At 58.0% G+C, this 20277-nt stretch overlaps 1 protein-coding gene across 3 annotated transcripts; it reads left to right on the top strand.

Annotated features, from left to right (window-relative positions):
• Positions 1 to 556: 556 nt before the first annotated feature.
• Positions 557 to 18994, top strand: FTCD (formimidoyltransferase cyclodeaminase). 3 transcript variants are annotated; one of them, XM_029214110.1, is made up of 14 exons: positions 557 to 680; positions 1314 to 1497; positions 2144 to 2272; positions 3034 to 3122; positions 3214 to 3393; positions 4430 to 4567; positions 4654 to 4785; positions 10230 to 10291; positions 10630 to 10759; positions 10856 to 11017; positions 14352 to 14395; positions 14598 to 14736; positions 15362 to 15457; positions 16489 to 18994. In XM_029214110.1, exons 1-14 carry the CDS (start codon positions 627 to 629, stop codon positions 16573 to 16575), a joined length of 1626 nt encoding a protein of 541 aa, XP_029069943.1. In that variant the 5' UTR covers positions 557 to 626; the 3' UTR covers positions 16576 to 18994. The 3 variants fall into 3 exon arrangements, with proteins under 3 accessions (XP_029069943.1, XP_029069944.1, XP_029069945.1); XM_029214111.1 differs by having other exon boundaries at positions 10630 to 10699; XM_029214112.1 differs by lacking the exons at positions 557 to 680; positions 1314 to 1497 and adding an exon at positions 2026 to 2046.
• Positions 18995 to 20277: the final 1283 nt, after the last annotated feature.

Raw genomic sequence — 20277 nt, forward strand, 5'->3', positions numbered from 1 at the left:
TCTCTGGGCTCAGGGCCCTGTGCTGCTGACCTGGGGTGCGTCGCCCTTGTGGGGACCCTCCGGCCTCAGGGAGCACAGCCAGCAGCCGGGACAGCTGGGTCTCACCTGCCCGCCCCGCCGGCAGACACGCACCCGCACACACTCACCCCCTGCCCCTTCTCCTGCCCGACCAGGCGCGCTGCCCTCTGCTGAGAGCCAGGGCTGGTGCCGGGGCCTCACACATGGTCCCTCTCATCCCCCTGCAGCCCTGAGGCTTGGCTGTTCTGCCAAGGAACAAAAGGCCTGGAGGGTCACCGTACGGTCACCCAGAGGGTCACCAGGGGGCCCTGGATCCAGCTGGGCCTCAAGCCTGGGCTGACCTGAGGCCGCCACCTGCTGAGGACTCTCCCCCGAGGGTCCAGGTCACAGGCACTTCCTTCGGCAGAGCCCACGCCCACGTGGGTGGAAGCCTCAGTCCTCGCCCTCCACTGGCAGCCTCTCAGGGTCCTGGCTCTGCCCCTCCCCCATCTACTCGGTTAATAAGAAGCCTGGCCCTGGGGTGGGGCGCCGCCCGAGGGCATAAAGGCCCTGCTGGCCTCCTTCCCACCTCTGCTGGCGAGAGGAGCGTCTACAGCAGGGCCTGGACCATGTCCCAGCTGGTAGAATGTGTCCCCAACTTCTCAGAGGGGAAGAGCCAGGAGGTGAGGCACCTGGGGGCGGCAGGGGCGGTATAGGGGGCTCAGGGCAAGGAGAATGCGGCTCAGTGCGCGGTTTGGGGATTGTCTTCTCTGGAAAGGGTGAGGAAGGTGGCAGCAGGCAGGCAGCCACGTCCTGGCCCAGGTCTGGGCCTGGGGTCTGGGCGGGTCACTTGGCCTCTTGTGTGAAAACAGGGCCCCTGAAGCCTGACCCCCCAGGGCCATTTCAGGGTCCCCGGGGGGTACCCCGTCTCCCTTCCCCACCTTCTGAGGTGGGCGCCGCTCTCATCCCCACGTGACCTGCAGGAAACTGAGGCAAAGAGAGCTGGGCAGGCCTTCCTGCTGCCTCAGAAGGTTCCGGGCCCTTCATACTCCCCCACCCCAGACACAGGTGGCCTGTGGGCTGGGGCCCTGCCCCTCTGTGACCTTGGCCTGTGGGTCACCTCCTCGGGGCCCTGAGAGCCCCTGTGCCCGGGTTCTGCTTCCTGCCTCGGTTTCTCCCGGAGGGTGCTGTCCCCATATGCCCAGGTCCTCGCCCCGCGTCGTGTCTGAATGGGGGCAGGGCAGGCACGGCCCCTGCAGCTCCCGCCCCCTCTTCCGCGTGGGGAGACCGAGGCGCAGGCCTGGCTTTGTCCCCAGGTGATCGACGCCATCTCCCGAGCGGTGGTGCAGACCCCAGGCTGCGTGCTGCTGGACGTGGACGCTGGCCCCTCCACCAACCGCACCGTCTACACCTTCGTGGGGAGCCCCGAGGACGTGGTGGAGGGGGCCCTCAACGCCGCCCGGGTCGCCCACCAGCTCATCGACATGGGCAGGCACAGAGGTGAGGGCCCGAGTGCGCGCGGCCGGCCTCGCCCGCAGGACTCGCCAAGGGCATGGGGCCATCGTGCTGGCGGGATGCTCCTTGGACCCCGTCCCCGTTTCAGGGGCCCTGGAGTGGCTGGCAGAGAGGTGATCGCACTCTGTACAGGCCCTGGGCGGGGGTGGGGGACACAGCCCGATCTGTCAACAGCCCACAAACCAAACACATTCTTTGGGAGGCAGCGTCAAAGGTCGGTGGACACACGGGGAGCTGGTCAAAAGGGCAGCGTCTCTGGACGCCCACAGAGGGGGAGGGAATTCACAAGAGATCCCACCTGGTGAAGAGAGATGGAGGCTTATCTCAGAGGAACCGCCTTGGGGGAGGGGGCCGCGGGGGCCGCCATCTGACCCGCAGTGGGACTCGGGTTCTGAGAAGGACCCTCTGTAAGGCAGCCGGGTGACGGCGCCCCTCCCTGAGGGCTCGGAGTTATCCTCTCGGCTCTTAGGAGAGGGAGGGGTTTACCCCTGAGATGCCGCAGAAATCGGGGGCTGCTTCTCCCGGGGCCCTGTGGTCAGTGCGGGTGTGCGTGTGCAGGGGGCTGGAGCGCAGGGTCTGCCCCGAGCTCCACACCTGGGCCCCAGCTTCCTCAGCCCCCATCTCTGTGCAGGGGAGCACCCTCGGATGGGCGCCCTAGACGTGTGCCCCTTCATCCCAGTGAGGGGCGTCACCATGGACGAATGCGTGCTCTGTGCTCAGGCCTTTGGCCAGCGGCTGGCAGAGGAGCTGGGTGTGCCAGGTGCGTACCTGGGGAAGGGCGGCCTACCCCAGGGGCTCCCCCAGCCGGCCTGTCCTCACTTCACTTCACTTCCCAGCAGCCTCAACCATCCCTTGAGGCTCTCTGCTCTTGCATCCTTAAAAATGCATTTTAAGAAAAAAACCCAAAAACCCTACCATGCAGGTTTTTGACAGGTAGGAATATGTCCCGCTTCTCCTGCAATGGGACAAACCACAAGGACAGGGTCCCAGCTGTCAGGGAGGCAGGGACCGAGTAGCCGCTCTGTAAAGGACTTGAGCAGGATGGATGGGGAGCCCTAAACAGTCTCTTTGGGGAATTAACCAAATCAAGGAAAAGCCCAGCACAGGGCAGCAGGCGGACCTGAGAGCCCGGGCACAGGTCCAGCCCCCTGCAATGTGGCTGATGGACGGGTGTCACCTGCCCTGTGCGGTGTCAGAGCTGGTGGTGAGTTTTGTTTTCTCTCCTCCTTGTTCCTTAATTTGCGGGCGTGTTGCTCGTTCAATGAAAATGCACTTTGGAGAGAAACACGAATATCCTTCCAATCCCTGTTGTGGGTGGGCAATGGCTTTTTCTGGGGCATCTGTGCAGGGGCAGCAAGGGTGGGCAGAGGAGGGGTCCTGGCCCATACAGAGTGCCCATCAGCGACCACCCACACCCATCTGACGGGACTCAGAGATGGGGGCGCTGCAAGACGGAGCTGCGGGAATGGGGGTCCTGCAGCGCCCGCCAGCCGAGGGCCTGACCGGCCAGGCCCCTTGCAGTGTACCTCTACGGCGAGGCAGCACGGACGGCCAGCCGCCAGTCTCTGCCGGCCATCCGGGCCGGCGAGTACGAGGCCCTGCCTGAGAAGGTGCGGTGTTCCCGCCCAGTGGGCGGTCTGGGGGCGGACCCCGCAGGGTGGGCCCTCCTCCCCCTTCCCTCACCCACTGGTCTCCCCACAGCTCAAGCAGGCTGAGTGGGCGCCCGACTTCGGCCCCAGCTCCTTCGTCCCCAGCTGGGGGGCCACTGTCACGGGGGCGCGGAAGTTCCTCATCGCGTTCAACGTCAACCTGCTCAGCACCAGGGAGCAAGCGCACCGCATCGCCCTCGACCTCCGGGAGCAGGGCCGCGGGGCGGGCCAGGTGAGGGCGGGCGCGGGGTCGCCGTGAGGGCACCCGTGCCGCCGCCGGAGAGGGCCCAGGCCCTGCCCCGTGCGTGGGGCTGCTGACCAGCCTGCCTCGGGGTCCACGCCACGTGGGACCGGCAGGGTCGGGGTTCCAGGGTTTGAAGCTGGGGAGCAGGTCTTTAAGGACATTTTCCATGGAAGTTGCAGGGCTGCAGCTGTGGTTAAAATACTGCATCATTTCCACACTGATAGGAAAACAGCCGCTTCTGCACCCCAGGTACCCCTAGGTGCCCCCATGTACCTCCAGATGCCTCAGGTACTTCCAGGTACCCCCAGGTGCCCTGATCCACCCAGTCTGCCATCATAGCTGTCACCTAGTGTGAGTATCACTCCTGCAGAAAGTTCGAGCTGGACACAGACACAGAGACACCCGGTGAAGGAGGCCCTGCCCCCCTGTCAGGCCCCACTCCCAGAGCCCTGGGCCTTCCAGGCAGCTGAGGCCCTGGGAGCCCAGCTTCCGTGCCGAACACTCAGTTGTCTGCAAACACAATACAAAAACACGGCAACTCCCGAATCCTTCTCTGTGCTCTGCTGGCGTGAAGAGTCTGCCTAAGCCCGAACGGTAGACTGAGTCGCCCCAGGCAGTGAGGGCCAGGAGCTGGCCTCTGGGGCAAGGGGTGGAAGGGGTGGGAGGTAGGGACCCGCCCCCAGGACAGGGATGTGGGCGGGATGCCTGGGCCGCCCGGCCTGGTCTGAGCCTGTGGCTTGTGCAGGGCGGGCCCCGCGGCACCGACCCTTCGGGGCCTTGGTTTCCCGTGGTGGGCAGGCCCTTTCCCGGCTCAGATGAGAATGAGCGAGTGAGGAACAGACCTGCCTGAAGCCGGCTGCCCGGCTGCACCGAACAGTCTTCAGGCCACGGCCCCCTTCGTCCAGGTGTCTGGGGTGGAAGGGAGCCCTCGGGCTGGCTGGGGGATGCAGGGGCAAGGGGCTCTCAGTGCGGGGAGCAGGAGAGGCTGGGCGGGGCCGGGCTGGGCAAGCCTTCTCCTTGACAGCCAGGACGCCTGAGGAAGGTGCAGGGCATCGGCTGGTACCTGGATGAGAAGAACCTGGCTCAGGTGTCTATGAACCTCCTGGACTTTGAGGTCACAGGGCTGCACACGGTCTACGAGGAGACCTGCAGAGAAGCCCAGGTGAGCAGGGTGGGTCCCCTCCCCTGTCTCTCAAGCCCAGCCCCCTGGGCGCTGACTCCCCAACCTCCGACCTCTGACCTCTGCAGGAGCTGAGACTCCCGGTGGTGGGCTCGCAGCTGGTGGGCCTGGTGCCTCTGAAGGCCCTGCTGGACGTGGCTGCCTTCTACTGCGAGAAGGAGAACCTCTTCGTCCTGGAGGAGGGGCAGCGGCTCCGGCTGGTGGGTGGGGCTGGGGGTGAGTCAGGGAGCAGGTCGGGGGCTCCGGACGCCTGCACCCCGGGCCTGGGGCCCTGTCTGCGGGGCCAGGCCTCCTCCTTCTTTGTTTTCTTGTCTGTGCCTGGAAGTTGAGATCACACTGTTTTCACTTGGGGGACACTGTTGAGGTTTTCTCTGTGACCTAAAATGTGTTCAGTCTTGTGAAACTTCAGCGGAGAGGACGGGGCCCGGTGCCTGTCCCGGAGCCGCGTCCCGCGGATGGAAGGACCTGCCCCTCGTCCGCTCCCTGCCTGTTGGGATTTGGGTGCGTGAATCTAGTGTCCATGGGTTATTCACAAAGTTGTTCCTTTGGTCCCAGGTCCTACTGCCTGCTCTGGGTGTGGCCGTCCTTCTCAGTCCTGTTGCTCTGGCCTCGGAGTCATTTTGTCTTGAGGGCGTTTCTTATAATGAACGCGTGATTGGATTTCTCTGAAAGTTTTATTTATTTATTTATTTATTTTTGGCTGCGTTGGGTCTTCGTTGCTGGGCGCCGGCTTTCCCTAGTTGCGGCGAGCGGGAGCTGTTCTTCGTTGCGGTGCATGGACTTCTCATTGCGGTGGCTTCTCTTGTTGCGGAGCACGGGCTCTAAGCGCGCAGGCTTCAGTAGTTGTGGTGCATGGGCTTAGTTGCTCCGTGGCATGTGGGATCCTTCCGGACCAGGGCTCGAACCCGTGTCCCCTGCATCGGCAGGTGGATTCTTAACCACTGTGCCACCAGGGAAGCCCTCTCTGAAAGCTTTTGTCTTTTGGTAGTTGAGTTTATCCTTTTGTATCTACTAATTTAGCAGGTATGTCTGGACTTACTGTTGTCCTAGTTTTAGGCATGAGAGTATGTGGTTTCCTTTGGGCTGTATGGAGGAGTTAGTCTATTTTTAGGAATTCTGGTAATTACCTTATAGCAATATATTTATCTCTATTTTTTGATTTATTAATTTAAAAACTTTATCCAAATGTATCAGTTTGACTTAATTTTTATCAGCACAGGCACCTTGGAGATAGCATAGCTTTGGTTCTAGGCCACTGCAAGAAAGCGAATATCACAATAAAGCAACTCACACGATTTTTTTGGTTTCCTAGTGTGTATAAAAGTTATGTTTACACTAGACTGTAGTCTATTAAGTTTGCAATACTATTATGTCTAAAAAAGCTGTGTACATACTTACTTTAAAAGTACTTTATTGCTAAAAGATGCTAACCATCATCTGAGCTTACAGAGAGTCGTGATCTTTGTGCCGGAGGAGGATTTGAAATACTGCAAGAATTACCAAAATGTGACACAGAGACACAAAGTGAGCACATGTTGTTGGAAAAATGGTGCCAATAGACTTGCTTGAAGCAGGGTTGCCACAAACCTTCAATTTGTCAGAAACGTACTATCTGTGACAGTGCGGTAGAGGGAGGTCTGCCTTTTGCTGGCTGGCGGAAGCCAACAGAGCTTATACTCAGTGGTGTAGCTTTGAAGAAATAATCAGCTGAAAGCAGAAAATACACTTTAAGAAAAGAATCTACATTCCCATAACATGAGACACAGGAAGTGAATGAGAAAGTAACTACACAGCATTTACTGCTGTCTTTCTTCCTTCTCCGTTTCCTGATTTTTTAGACTTGTGCTATTTTTTAGGGAGCTGGTTATTTTGGTGCTTAAATATTTTTTCAGTTGTTTAAATTATGGTAAAATAGACATGACATAAAATTTGTCGTCTTTTAACCATTTTTAAGTGCACTGGCCACTGGTGTATGTGTATAAAGCTGTGCAGCTGTCACCAGTGTCCGGGATGGGGTTTCCTATTTCTGCAAAAGACGTTGTCAGGACTGTGACGGGGCTCGCGCTGACTCCGCAGGCCACTTTGGGTGGTGGTGCTGTCTTACAGCACCGTCTTTCCAGCCCTGGACGTGGGCTGTGTTCCCCTTCATTTGTCTTTGCCTTCTTTCACCATGTTTTGTAGTTTTCATCGTAGTCTTTTACCTCCTTAGTTAATTAATTCCTAAGTATTTTATGCTATTGAAAACGGAATTGTTTTTGTAATTTCTTTTTCGGGTTGTTCACTGTTAGTGTTTAGAAATGCACTGACCTTTGCGTGTTGACTTTGTATCCTGCTACCTTGCTGAATTCATTTATTAGTTCTAGGTGCTTAACTTTTTAAGTTTAAATAATGTATTTAATCCTTTAGCTGTTCATCAATATTAGACAATGTCTGTTGACTCTTGGTGAAGAGAGACAAAAAAATTAATGCACTTGTGTGAATGGTCATCTCTGTTCCAGATTTAAATTGCTTTGTTGTTACTTTTACATTGTCAGTGTATAACATTGACCTTCTGTAACCATATCCACACATACTAAATACCCACAGATGTTCAATCTTGGTTCTATACACGAGTGAGGTCACTATGCATCTCTGTCCTTTCCCATCTGTCTGGCTGGATTTCACAGACAAGCAGATTTTTAAAGAAAGGCTCACAGGGGCTTTATTCTGTGGGTTCTGGCAGGTTTGGGAATGTCTTTCTGTGACGTTATGCTTTTTGCAAGACCGTAGGACAACCAAAACCTCAGGTCGCAAGTCTTTTCCTGAGAACGTTGCAAACACGTTGTTACCACCTTTGGAATGAATGTCCCTGTGCGGAGGTCTAAGGCTAACCCTAACCTGGGGGCCGGTTTTTTCTCCTGGACGCTTGAAGAATTCCATCTTTATCCTTGAGAGTCAGCGACTCTGCCACAAGAGTCTTGCTGTGGATTTTTCTGCATCATTGTTTTCTCTGGAACAGGGTTTCTTGTGATTCACAGGTTCATTCTTGTTTAGCTTCAGGAATATTTTCTTCCATTGTATTTTTGATCCAGTTTTTGGTCCTTTCACTTTACCGACACCCGTTACACTGCGGTAGCATTTTCTTCCACATATTCTGCCTTTTTTGTACTTTCTTTCCCCCATATTCACTGTGGTTTTCTCAGGCTTCATTTTGCAATCACTGATGAAGTTTATGGCTGGGTCTGTTCTCTTTCTAGCAGTTACAAAGTTTTGTGTAACTTTTTATCTTGATGTAATTTCCTACTCGCAGAAGAGGTGCGAGCACAGTACCAGGAGCTCTTTTATGCTCTCCAGGTTCACCTATTGTTGCATTTTGCCCCATCTGCTGTATCACTGTATTTCTGTATTCCACGCATAATCATATTTTTTTCTGGAACATTTTAAAGTAGATTGAAGACACTGTGCCCTTTACCCCTTGTTTATTCAGGGTGTAATGCTTAAGATCAAGGACGTTCTCTTACACAATCACAGTGCAATGATCAAAACCGGGAAATCCAGCACGGTATAGCCTGGCGTCTAATCTGCAGACCGGAATCAAATCGCATCAGTGCCCCCCTGTCCACGGTCTGCCCCAGAGCAGCAGTGGGTTCGGCTGGCTTGTCTTTTATGGCCTTTAATCTGGATCAGGTCCCCAGTGCTCCCCGTCTTTCCTTGACCGTGGCGGACTGTGGAGCACCGGCTGGTGGCTTTGTGAAGCACGGCTCGCTGGGCGCCGGGCTGACCTGTCTCAGGGCTGGGTGCGCTTGTGCGTTTCTGGCAGGAGTAGCACAGAAGTGACAGAGTGCCCCCCTCAGGGCGTTACCTGGGTCCTCTGGTCGAGCTGGTATCCCTGACCCAGGGTCATCACTGCAGTGTTTCTGTTTTCCTTTTGTTGTTAATAAGAACTCCCTGGGGAGGTAGTTTAAGAATGTGTAAATGACCTGTTCCTCTTAAAATTCCAGCCGCAAGTATTAGGAGCATCAAGAATTTTCTAACTTCATCCTTTTTCTCTAAGAAGCTTTCACCTCTCCCACATTTATTTATTCCTTATTAATGTGTTTGACGCTCTCTACTGTTTTTTTGTTTGTTTTTTTGGCGGTACACGGGCCTCTCACTGTTGTGGCCCCTCCTGTTGTGGAGCACAGGCTCCGGATGCGCAGGCTCAGCGGCCATGGCTCACGGGCCCAGCTGCTCCGCGGCGTGTGGGATCCTCCCGGACCGGGGCACGAACCCGCGTCCCCTGCATCGGCAGGCGGACTCTCAGCCACTGCGCCACCAGGGAAGCCCTCTATTGTCTTTTAAAACATATTATTTTATATTTTTTATCTGAAAGTTCTGAGGTCTGCAGTCTTTGAAGGTCTGATTTTGCAAACTGTTGTGTCTGCTGATTCTCATGGTGGTGCTTCTTCACGTGCTTTGTGATTTTTGATTGTGAGTGCCTGTTCTTTAGAGTTTCGTCTGTGGTAATTCTTGGTCACCTGGTTTAGTTTGTGTTTGCCTCTGTTAGATGTTTGGACCACTTTAGATGAGCCTTTTGCTTGGAGCTTTGGCGCCACACAGGAAGAGAATTCTGTGTGAATGGTGGCCCACCTCCCCATCAGGTTAGAATTCCCAGGAAAGATTTTTTTCGTGCTTCACCAAACGGAAGGCCGAGACTGGGAAGTATCCCAATATTTCCTGTGATGGGTGGTTTTTCCCAGATTCATCCTTGGAGATGTCCTCTTCCAAGGGTCTCCCGTCTGACACAGCTCTTGTGGGCTCGAGACCACCCCTACTCGTGAGAGGTCTCAGATGTCTCCAGGGTGGACCCAGCTTCTGGGAGAGGAGGTCTTTCTGGGCATTTCTGGTCACTTCTGGCTGTGAATGGTTTCCTTTACTTTCTGCCAGCTTTGCCGGGTGCTGAATTCCATTCTGACAGTTCTGTTCCTCACTCTGAGGTTTTCTGCGGCAGGCGGGCTGCTTGCTGGCTCTACCGCCAGCTCTCGGGCACTCTCTGCCCTATTTCCACATCCTCAGGGAGACCTCATGACCATCCCCTGGGACCTGCTGCTTCATTTCCCTCAAGCTGCACTTGTCATTTTCTGTTTTGTGTGGAACATATCACCTGCGTGGCTCAGAGGGGTTGGAACTGTGTGACGGCATCGAGCATTATAAAGTGTCCTGAGTGGTTTTTGGTGGAAAGAATTCTACTCCAAAATGGGGATATTTCCAACTTAACGTTGAATTTGGGTAAAATTCACTTTTTCTCACATATCAAGTCTCACATTTGGGCAGATCAGGCAGCTCCTGGCCTTTAAGAACCAGAGAGACCCTGACACCCGAGGAGCTGGAATCCTGTCCAAAGAGGCAGTTTTCTTGGTCCCTTTCCAGCACAGGCTCTCGTGGGGGCAGGATGGGGTCACCATGGGCCTTGGTCTCCCTGGAGCAGCACGGTGGGTGGGTGATGTGTCCGGAGCCCAGGCAGGGTGCCTGCTCTCGGCGAGGCCTTCAGCCGGCAGGGCTGCTGGTGGGCATGGGGTGTGGCAGCTGTGCCCCTGCAGGCTCCCCACCAGGGTGGGGTGCCCTGTGGGCGGCAGGGGTGGGACCTGCCGGTCAAGGGGACTCCACTCACCGGCCCCTCTTCCAGGTGGTGAACCGGCTGGGCCTGGACTCCCTGTCCCCCTTCAACCCCAAGGAGCGGATCATCGAGTGAGCAGCCCCTGCCCCCCGCCCCTGTGTGGAGACCCCCTCAGTCCTCCAGAGCTCTGCTCTGTCGCCAGGCGTGGGGCTGGGAGCTTGCTGGGGGGCCCAGTGGGGTCCCGACAAGGTCCCACTCTGTCCTCACGCAGCTCCTGGCTGGTCACAGCCCCTCCCCGGGGCAGCCACTCTGCATATTGGACCCACATCCTTGCCCCCCACACACACTGGTGCGAATCAGGGGCCCCCGGCCTGGCCAACCCCACCCTTACGGCCTGGCTGCAACGACCCAGGACCCTGTCCCCGCCCCTGCACGATGCAGACCCTCACTCCCAGCCCCATCCCTGCAGGTACCTGGTCCCCGAGGTCAGCCCAGAACAGAGCCTGGTTGACCAGCCCCTGCGCACCTTCGTCCGTGAGGTGGGCGCCCGCTCGGCAGCCCCAGGGGGCGGTTCCGTGGCCGCAGCCAGTGCAGCCATGGTGAGTGGGGCCTGGGCCAGGATGCGGGGGGGATGGCCGGGCTTGGGGGCGTTGCCCAGCCTGGGGCTGGTCCCACGCACAGGGCACTCTCCCCAGGGTGCCGCGCTGGCCTCCATGGCCGGCCTCATGACCTACGGGCGGCGCCAGTTCGAACACCTGGATGCGACCGTGCGGCGCCTGGTCCCACCCTTCCACACGGCCTTGGCTGAGCTGACCGCGATGGTGGACGCCGACGCCCGGGCCTTCGAGGCCTACCTGGTGAGCGTGCAGACGGGCCTCCATCACCAGCCCCGCAGAGGCAGCCCCGAGGGAGAGTGGGGTCGGTGGACAGTACGGGGTCCGGGCGAGAGAAAAGTGGGTCAGGGTCACAGGGGGAGGGGGAGGGGCTGCCACGAGCACAGTTGTCTGTAGACCCTGGGGGCTGGAGGGAGGAGACAGTGGTCTAGCCCCTCTTGGGCACTCCCCTCCCCCCGCTCGTGCAGGGCCAAGCTCGGTGGGTGTGGTGCAGGCGTGACTCCAGGTCGGGGTCCCTGCAGGCTGGGGGGGGGGGGCAAGAAGGGCACCTGTCCTGAGGGTCAGCCAGGCTCAGCGTCCCCCTGCCCACGTCCCTGAGTCCCGCTGATGGGTGACACCCAGACCTGCAGATGCCGGAGGAAAACAAAGTCCCCAAGGAAGAGTTCCCATCCCGGGAAGGGTGGGAACAGGAATCTTCACAGAAGAAACGCTGTGGGTCATGGTCTCAGAGATCAGAGAAGATGTTCAGCCATGAGACACAAAGGGCCCCAGGGGAGCCGGGCACTTTCAGCAGCACAGGACGTGGGCGGCTGCATCCAGGCAGTGCCCATCCAGGGGGCAGCGGAGGAGGGACGTCCATCAGACCGGGCGGGGGATGGGGAACTTGCAGGAAGGTCGAGGTCCGAATTCAAGGTCAAGAAGCCCCAGGCGTGTCTGAGGGCAGATACAGCAGAGAGGACCCGGGAGAGGCGGGAATGAGGGCGCTCGTACCCCACGGGGGTAGGAAGACACGCCTGGGAAGGAATGAGCTCCCGACAGACAGCAGGCATCCAGAGCCGCCTCGGGGGTGGGTGGGGGACGGGGCAGGAGGACCTGGGCCAGGTGACCTCGGGGGCTGCTGGGCTGGGCGCCCCGACGTGAGTGCCGCATCCGCACGGGGACAGTCTAGGATGTCGCATTGTGGCAGGAGGTGACCCTGCGACAGAAGCTGTGTCCCCGGGGGCGGGGTACAGAGACTGATCACCTTTCCCCTATGCTCTTTTACGTTTTAATTTCGTTTATTTGCTTTTTAAAATGGGTGAAAGCTTCAGGGGTTCAGAGTTCACAGGGGCAGAGGGCAGCTGGTGTGTTGTCCCCCTGCCCAAGCAGGTGCAGCCCCAGTGCGTACATCTCCCTGAGATGTTTGTGTGCATTTGGGCAGAACTGGGTCTCCCCTTTCTCCTCCTTTCCTACGCAAATGGCGTCAGGCAGATGTCCAGTTGCAGCTTGCATCTTTCACCTTACGTCCTCCTGGAGCAGGGACACCCCGGCTCAGTGGCCCGGTGTTCTGGGGTCCCCTGGGGTGGAGGCCTTGGACCAGCCCTGTTGGGGATTCTGGCCAGGTCCAGTCAGCACCTGGGACAGGCAGTGTGGACAGCTGGCCTCCGTCACTGAGCACTCAGTGGACGGGCTGTAGGAGCGACTCGGGGACGGGCTTTCCCCCCAGGGCGGGTGTGTTTCCCACGTGGAGGGTGCTGCCCAGTGGCCCTTGCAGAGGTTGTGTGGATCGAGCCCTGGAGTGGCCCTCCCGCCGTCTGCCCCGATGCCGCGGCCACTGGACCTGGTGGTCACGTGCGTCTCTTGGTGCTGCCCTGGTGCGAGCATCTCACGTGGGCGGGGCAGGGGGAGGAGCGTTTTCATACTTTCTGCAGCGATTTTATTTCCTTCTCAGGAAAGTGAGGTGTCCTTTTCTTCTCTGCTCTGCATGGTGCTGCCTAGGCCTTTTCATAAGCCAGGGAGTCTCAGCTTGTTTGACTTTCAACTTTGCTTGTGCGACTTTCAACTTTGCTTGTGCTGGTTTCTGACCATAAGAGCCTTGTGTTTTTATGTCGTCGAATATTCAGTCTTTCTTTTGCTCTTTCCTTGGTGTTGTGTCGTAGTTTAAACGGCCTCCCCAGGCCAGAATTATTGAACTTCTCTCAGGGTACCTCTAGCTATCTGTGGTCTGAGGCACTTCAGATACTGAGAGGGGCTTGAGTAGAGGCATCAGTGTGCATATAAATAATAACATGTAATTAAAAACAAATATTAAAAATTCTGACCACTAGAGATTAGAAATAAGACAAATATAAAACAACTGGAAGGGGAAGTAGAAAAATGAAAATCTAATCCAAAGGCAGGAAGGAAAAAGAAAAGTAGTCAGCAAAGAGGTGTGGTTTAGAGAAAACCTAACATAAATGGTTAGACTGAAGACACACCCGACCGGCAATCACACACACACACGTGTGAGTGTGGTAGACACTGCACTGGTCTATGTCCCCAGTGAGCAGCAGGAAGAGAGACTTTTGAACAAAAATAAGAAAACATCCTTATCTTGCACCGAATACATGAGCAATCTCTAGGTGGAGTCACCAAACAAACCTCACAGTGAATCAGAAAATAAATCAAACTGCAGCCCTGAGGGTGGGCAGCCCCCCTCAGCCAGACACAGACGTGGCCACGTGAAAGTCAGACGACTAAAATCAGCAAAGTTCTGCCCAGTGGAGACCCTCCTGCCCCCCCACCCCCGCCCTGACCTGGGTCTGCAGCAGAGTCAGCAGGTTCCCGTGTTCGGGAGGAGCTGCTGTGGGTCCACACGGAAAAGAGACACGTGTCACAGGAGACAGGAGGCCGGAGGGGCGCCCGGGGAGACTAGGGAACGTCAGGATGGTGACAGAACCCGGTTCAGGTCGGGTCCAGGATGGTCACAGAATCTGGTTCTGGGTCCACAGAATCAGGTAGGGTCCAGGGATCCTTTATGCTCATGCAGCGTTGATGGACCAGCTGACTGTTAACGGTTTTGGGCGGAGATTTGGCGAAACCTACAAAACCAGCAGGGCACGTTCCCCACCAGCTACGCCTTTGGACCCGGCACGTGGGCAGGCCTAGGGCACTGGTGTGAGCGAGCGGGGCTGGACGGGTGCTCACAGCACGGGGTGCGGGACGGGGGAGGCCTGCCCGGCAGCGGCGAGGTGAGCGACACATGGGCTGATGGCTCCTCAGAGGAGGCCTGGGTTGTGTGGCCCCTCGGGGATGCGCAGACATGGCCAGAACCATTACACCTGGACTTCAGGGGTTGTGCGGTTGCCTTGCCTGGAGGCTGGGAGGCCTGCGGCTGGAGAACCCGCTCCCCTCCACCCTCCTCTCCAGCCTCCAGTGCTGACCACATGGGGCCTTGCGCCGGGTCGCCTGCCCTCCTCTGTCAGGGGCCCAGGGCTCTAATCCACGGAACCGACCTCGGGGGTGGTGTGGGCCCTGCGTGAAGCCCCTCCCTGCCCCAGGCTCCCATGTCCCCTCATCACAGTCAGTCACCCGCGCGTTTCTGTGTTTGCTCCGGCAGAAAGCAACAAAGCTGCCCAAGAACACACCTGAGGACAAGGACAGGTGAGTGCAGTGGTGGCTGCGGACATCCGGACGCCTCAGGAGGCCCTGGTACCAGTCAGTCCCCCACTGGTGTGTGTTGTGATTGAAGAACAGTTTCCCTGTGGTCCCCACCCTGGTTCCGTCTGCTCAGAGCGGAGCCATCAGGTGGGTCCAGCAGTGTCTGGGTGCCCTGGGCTCTAACCACTGACCCTCTTGCTTCCAGACGCGCGGCTGCCCTGCAGGAGGGGCTGAGGCGGGCGGTGGCCGTGCCCCTGGCGCTGGCGGAGTTGGTGACCTCGCTGTGGCCGGCGCTGCAGGAGCTGGCCCTGTGCGCGAACCTGGCTTGCCGGTCGGACCTGCAGGTACGCTGTGGAGCCCCGCTGCGGGGGCGACGTGCGGAGGGGCACTGGGCATCACAGCTCTTCACCAAGCCGGGCAGGCACAAGCGCTCACAGGGCATTTTGGTCAGTCTCAGCCCGCAGGGCTGGCTCCTTCACCCATTAAGGTCTTGTGCAAGGTCGCGCGGCAGAGAGAAGCAGAAACTCGAGTGTGTCTCCAGAGGCCACCCCTAACCATCCCCCAGACCCCGTCCCATCCCTCCTTCCCACCGTCCCTCTTCTAGAAAACCCAGGGGCTTGCAGATGTGCACAGGCACCCCTGTCCGCAGCCCGTGCCGTGCGCAGAGGCTCGGGGACCAGGAATGTCAGGGCCGGCTCTGCGTGTCCGCAGCCCATCCTGAGGGGAGGAGCCTCGTTTCCTTGGGCTGGTTGTTATATCCGCCTCTGGAGGGGGCCAGGCCGAGCTGCTTCTCTCTGTGGGGAGAGGGCCGGCCCTGCCGCCTGGAGGGAACCCTTGGGCTGGTCAGTTTGCCGTCTTCACGAATGAGGCGTGAGGCCCCCGGGCCGTGTCCCTGGGCTGAGGAGTGGGCAGGGCAAGGCCCTGCTGCCCCCCGGTACCGACGAGGGCCCTGCCCGTTGGCTGTTGTAGGTGGCGGTGAAGGCCCTGGAGACGGGTGTGTTTGGCGCGTATTTCAATGTGCTCATCAACCTGAAGGATGTCACCGATGACGCGTTTAAGGACCAGGTGGGCAGGGGTGTGGGCCGGGCCCGCCGAGGGCACTGGAGGCTGCCCTCGGGCCGTGGCTCCCAGACCTGGGGCCCAGGGCACCTGGCCAGCAGGTCCTCAAGGGAGGGAAGTGTCCATCAGATGAGTAGTTCCTCCAGCTCCTGCGGGTGGACGAGGCCTGGCCGGCAGAACGCAGGCGTCGGGGACGGCCGGGGCCGCCTTTCAGCGCCTCTGTGGAGGCAGGTGGCCTGGGGGCCTGCCGGCGCCCCCTAGTCCCCTCCCGGGGGGGCTCTGGCCAGGGCTGAGGTCTCTCCCAGGTGGGCTGGGCTGTAGCGCGGACAGCACAGGGTCTCAAAGAACAGTCTGCAGTCTAAGCCATGCTCCCACTTCAGCATTTGTGGTCATTCCCTTGTTACTGTTTATTGGAGGAAAATTCACAAAACGTGCAGCTCACTGTGTTAGGTGATACAACTCAGTGGCGTTAAGCACACTTACGGGGCTGCGAGACCACCACCTCTGTCAAGGCCTGGAGCATTCGTATCACTCCAAAGGATGCCCCACAGCCACCCCCATTCCCAGCCCTGGCCACTGCCCATGTGTCTCTGTGATTTTGTGACAATCTTTAAAAAGTGATTTCGTGGCTTGGAATGGGAGGGCCACGGCCTTTTCGAGCGTCAGCCTGTCCCCACCTGCCTCTCCAGCTGGGCTGGGCTTGGCCATCAGGGAAGGCCCTGTCCACCATGGAAGCATTGAGATAATGGACAGGCCGCTTGAGCTCTGGCCCTTAAGGCCTCAAGGACACAGCCCTGTCCTTGGCAGTCATGGCTAAAGTGGGGAGACCGGGAGGGTGGGGGCTGGCTGGCCCCAAATCTCAGGAAAGACAGAGGGGCCCCTCCCATCACCACCAAGAGACCCATGAGGAGCTGGGGACCCCTAGGTCAGGGGCTTGGTGTCACCCAGAGTGGACAGCCCAGGGAGGTGGCGGGGAGGTGGGGCCAGCGGGGTTGGTGGCGGACTTGGGGTGGTGACGGGGCCCCTGTGTCTGTCAGGTCCGCCAGCGCATCTCCGGCCTCCTGCAGGAAGCCAAGACCCAGGCGGCACTGGTGCTGGACCAGCTGGAGGCCCGGCGGGAGTGATGGCCGGGCGGGGGACCTCACTGGACCCTGCTTCCCCTTGAGGCCCCTCCAGACACATCCCATGGGGCCCAGAGAGGGGAGGGTGTGAGGGGCAGGTGTGTCTGGGTTCGTGGTGTCACCTTCTGTCACCTGGGGCCTCCAGTAAAGTGAGGACACACTGGTGCCTGTGGGGTGCATGCAGGGGATCAGTGGGCGGGCTGGGGGAGGGCTGAGCCGAGCGGCTGGGACGGGGACCCCGTGAGGTGCCAGTGTGGGGAGGCAGGTGGGGGGAAATGGAGGTGCAGCCCAAGGTGACACAGGGTCCCAGAGCACCTGGAGTCCTGGGGGAAAGAGCCCGTCACATGGAGGGGTGAAGGCCGCGCTGCCTGATGGGCGGGACCTGCCAAGGTGAGGACAGGCAGAGGGCCAGGAGTTCCTGGGGAGGTGCTGCTGACATGCGGCCGGGTCCCACGTCCTGGCGGGAGAGCTCAAAGCGTTGGACCTGGGCTCTGGGAGGGGGGTCCTGGGCACTGGGCACCGACTTCCCTCAGTGGAAGCTCAGGGGCTGAGGCCCAGTGGTGGGGGTCCCAGGAGGGTCCCTGCAGGGCCTGGGCAGTGAGGGAGGTGGGGGTGCGGTGGAGAGCCCCCTGGGCTGGGGGCAACCGACCTGGTCCAGGTGCTGCAGAGCCAATGATGCCCGAGGGAGGGACGAGGGATCCTGGGGGGCGAGAGGTGTGTGTGGGGCCCTGCGGGGATCGTGGGAGAGGCCCGGGCAGGCAGCCGTGTTGCCCCAGTAGGGCAGCATCCTTGAGGCTTGGAGCTGTAAGCGTGCGAGCGTCGGCGTTACTTTAGGAGGGCCAGGAGACACCAGGAGCTGCAGGAGGGCCCCAACCTGTTCTTTTAAAATAGGCAACGCATCACGTAGTTCAAAAACCAGGGCTGTGCAGAGAGTCCCCACCACCTGGTCCCCAGCAGCCCTTGCGTAACCTCTTCAGGAAATCACTGAATTCCCTCTTTGCGCCCATTCAGTGTTTATGCAAACACAAACACATGTGAATATATACTCTTCATTCTTCCTTGACTGCGTTAAGAGAGCAGATCAAATGCTGACTTTTGTTCCTAGTTAACACGTTAGCCTGGAGGCCATGGCCCGGAGCCCTTTCACATCAGCTTTTATTTTAGAGACTCCTACTTACTTTATTCACTCGTCCTTTCTCCGTATTTCCTTCACCATTTCATTGTGAAATAGAAGATACATTCAGGAAGGTGCACGTCCTGATCGGCCTTCTCCCGTCACAGACCCCTTCTCACCCTGACCCCTGACCCCAACGGCCCTGCTCCACGGTGACCGCACTCTGGCTTCCCGTAGGCCATCTGGCACAAGGGCACACTCCCCACGCAAAGGCTCAGTTTTCCGCGTGGGCTGACATTTGGGTAAACGGGGTCGTGCGTGCCCTTGGCGTCTGCTGTGTCTCTCCACCTTGCGTGCATCTTGCACAAGGCTCACGGGGTGGGGGGACCGCTGAGTCCTGGGGCGTCACCCTCCCGAGCGGCTGCACCACTGCACTCAATCTCCCCTTGTCCCCGTGGCAGAGCTCGGAGGAGTTCTCACCACTGACGGTGGAGTGTGTCCCTAGCTCTCAGATGCTGGGATGGGGGCTGAGGAGGTGAGCATGGTGCCCACTGGGCCAGAAGAGACTCACCTGTTGCTCACCTGTTGCCTGCCTGGGAACCCCTGACCTCTACCCGAGGACAGCTTTCCCCAGGTGGCCACTGCCGTTGGCCTGAGCTTCCCCACTGACCCACAGCCCCTCGGTGAGAGTCGGACCTGAGGCAGCCCCAGGAGTCTTAAGCAGAGCTGCCCTGGCTTATTCAGGAATGAAATAAATTTCAACTGTCCCATCCATGAGACGTCATGGCTGGTTGTTATGTAGCAGCAGCTGACAGATACACTTCCTAACTGAGTGTATTGTCAAACTTTGGGGGTTTTGCCTTGAGAGGTGGAAGATGGGTGTCAGTATGGTTTAATTATCTTTTGTTATATCTGAGGTTGACTGTCTTTTCATATCATTAACGATGGATTTCCTTTTCTGCAGTCTGTTCATGTGCGTAGCCTGTTTTTCTATTGGGCACTAGACTGGCCCTAAATATCCACCAGCCTCCAGCTCCTTCCCAGGGGGCGTCCTTGGCTGCATTTGATCTGCTCTCTTTACATAGTGAAGGAAGAATGAAGAATATATATTCACGTATTTGTGTTTGTAGCCTCCTGCCTCCAGGAAGTTCCTGTTAAAAATAATTTGAAAAAATCATCACACACTGAAATTCCTTCCAGACAGGCTGTGCACATGGAGAAACAAAAAGTATGAACGTACTTGCTAGGTAACCATACAAGATATTAAAAGAAAATGATTTGGGGAGTATATCCTCCTTGAGCAAGCCAGAGAACCCAAATGTTCTACAGGGAAGTCTTACTATCTAAAAACTTAAAAACTTGTTTTGTGGGCTTCCCTGGTGGCTCAGTAGTTAAGAATCTGCCTGCCAATGCAGGGGACATGGGTTTGAGCCCTGGTCCGGGAAGATCCCACATGCCGCGGAGTGGCTGGGCCCGTGCGCCAAAACTACTGAGTCTGCGCTCTAGAGCCTGCGAGCCACAGCTACTGAGCCTGCGTGCCACAACTACTGAAGCCTGTGTGCCTAGATCCCGTGCTCCACAACAAGAGAAGCCACTGCAATGAGAAGCCCGCGCAGTGCAACGAAGAGTAGTCCCCGCTCGCCTCAACTAGAGAAAGTCGGCGCGCAGCAATGAGACCCAACACAGCCAAAAATAAATAAATAAAATAAATTTATTAAAAAAAAACCCAGCCCCCCCAAAAAAACTTGTTTTGGTAGAAGACATCATATCCCAAAGTAAATGTCAAGGACCTATTGGAAGGATAAAACCCAACATAGATAACAGGTAGAGTTACTATGACCAATAGAAAAGCTCCTACAAATTAAACTGACAAGGACAGTGTCTGAGCAGTTGTGTGGTGGGTGTGCTTGTCTGCGTGTGCAAGCCGGTGTGTGTGTATATGTGCAAATGCAAGGACAGCTCCAGGAAAGTCCTCAAGGGGTAAACTCTGGAAAGGGCATGAGCTTGGGGTGCAGGGTCTCCGTTACCTCTACCGTATTCTCCCAGTGGAGTGTGGGCACAGGCGAGGGGCCTGCAACCGTGTAGGCTAGAGGCTCTCGTAGGTGCCCCGCCTACACGTGGAGCAGTGGGGGCGGGGGTGGTGTGGGGGGCTGTCCTGGGGAGGGGACCTGCAGGCCCGTATGGGGAGGGATGGAGTTCCTTCCAAGAGGCTTAGGGGAAGAACTGCAAGTGGGTTTAGAATCCACCCCCCAGACGGCGCATCGAGGGTCCGGGCTGTCCGGGCTGCCCAGGCGGCACCGCGGCTCCTTCACGACTCCCTTCATCCGCTCTTTCTTGCTTGCATCTGAGGCAGTTGTAATTGCTCATGGTCGTTATTTTTATTGGAAATCACAGCGTCCCTGACCAGGAGGCCCTCTTCGTGATCCGGGAGCTCGTCTGCTGCGCGGACCCTACTCCACCCCAGCCCACTGATCCGGACGCTCCGCGCCTCCGCCAGGTCCCTCCTCTGGAGGGGTTGGAAGGCGAGGCGCCTGGGGTCTTGCCGTGTGTGTGTGTGTGTGTGTGTGTGTGTGTGTGTGTGTGTGTGTGTG

This window comes from Monodon monoceros, unplaced genomic scaffold, assembly GCF_005190385.1.
Source record: "Monodon monoceros isolate NGI ecotype Baffin Bay Population unplaced genomic scaffold, NGI_Narwhal_1 Super_Scaffold_11, whole genome shotgun sequence".
Taxonomy (NCBI): domain Eukaryota; kingdom Metazoa; phylum Chordata; class Mammalia; order Artiodactyla; family Monodontidae; genus Monodon; species Monodon monoceros.

What these genes read in the sequence shown, in the direction of transcription:
- FTCD (XM_029214110.1), top strand. Translation starts at nt 627, where the DNA reads ATGTCCCAGCTGGTAGAATGTGTCCCCAACTTCTCAGAGGGGAAGAGC. An exon ending in CCGCAGCCAGTGCAGCCATG is followed by an intron (nt 10,760 to 10,855) that starts GTGAGTGGGGCC and finishes CACTCTCCCCAG; the next exon opens with GGTGCCGCGCTGGCCTCCAT. An exon ending in CTTGCCGGTCGGACCTGCAG is followed by an intron (nt 14,737 to 15,361) that starts GTACGCTGTGGA and finishes TGGCTGTTGTAG; the next exon opens with GTGGCGGTGAAGGCCCTGGA.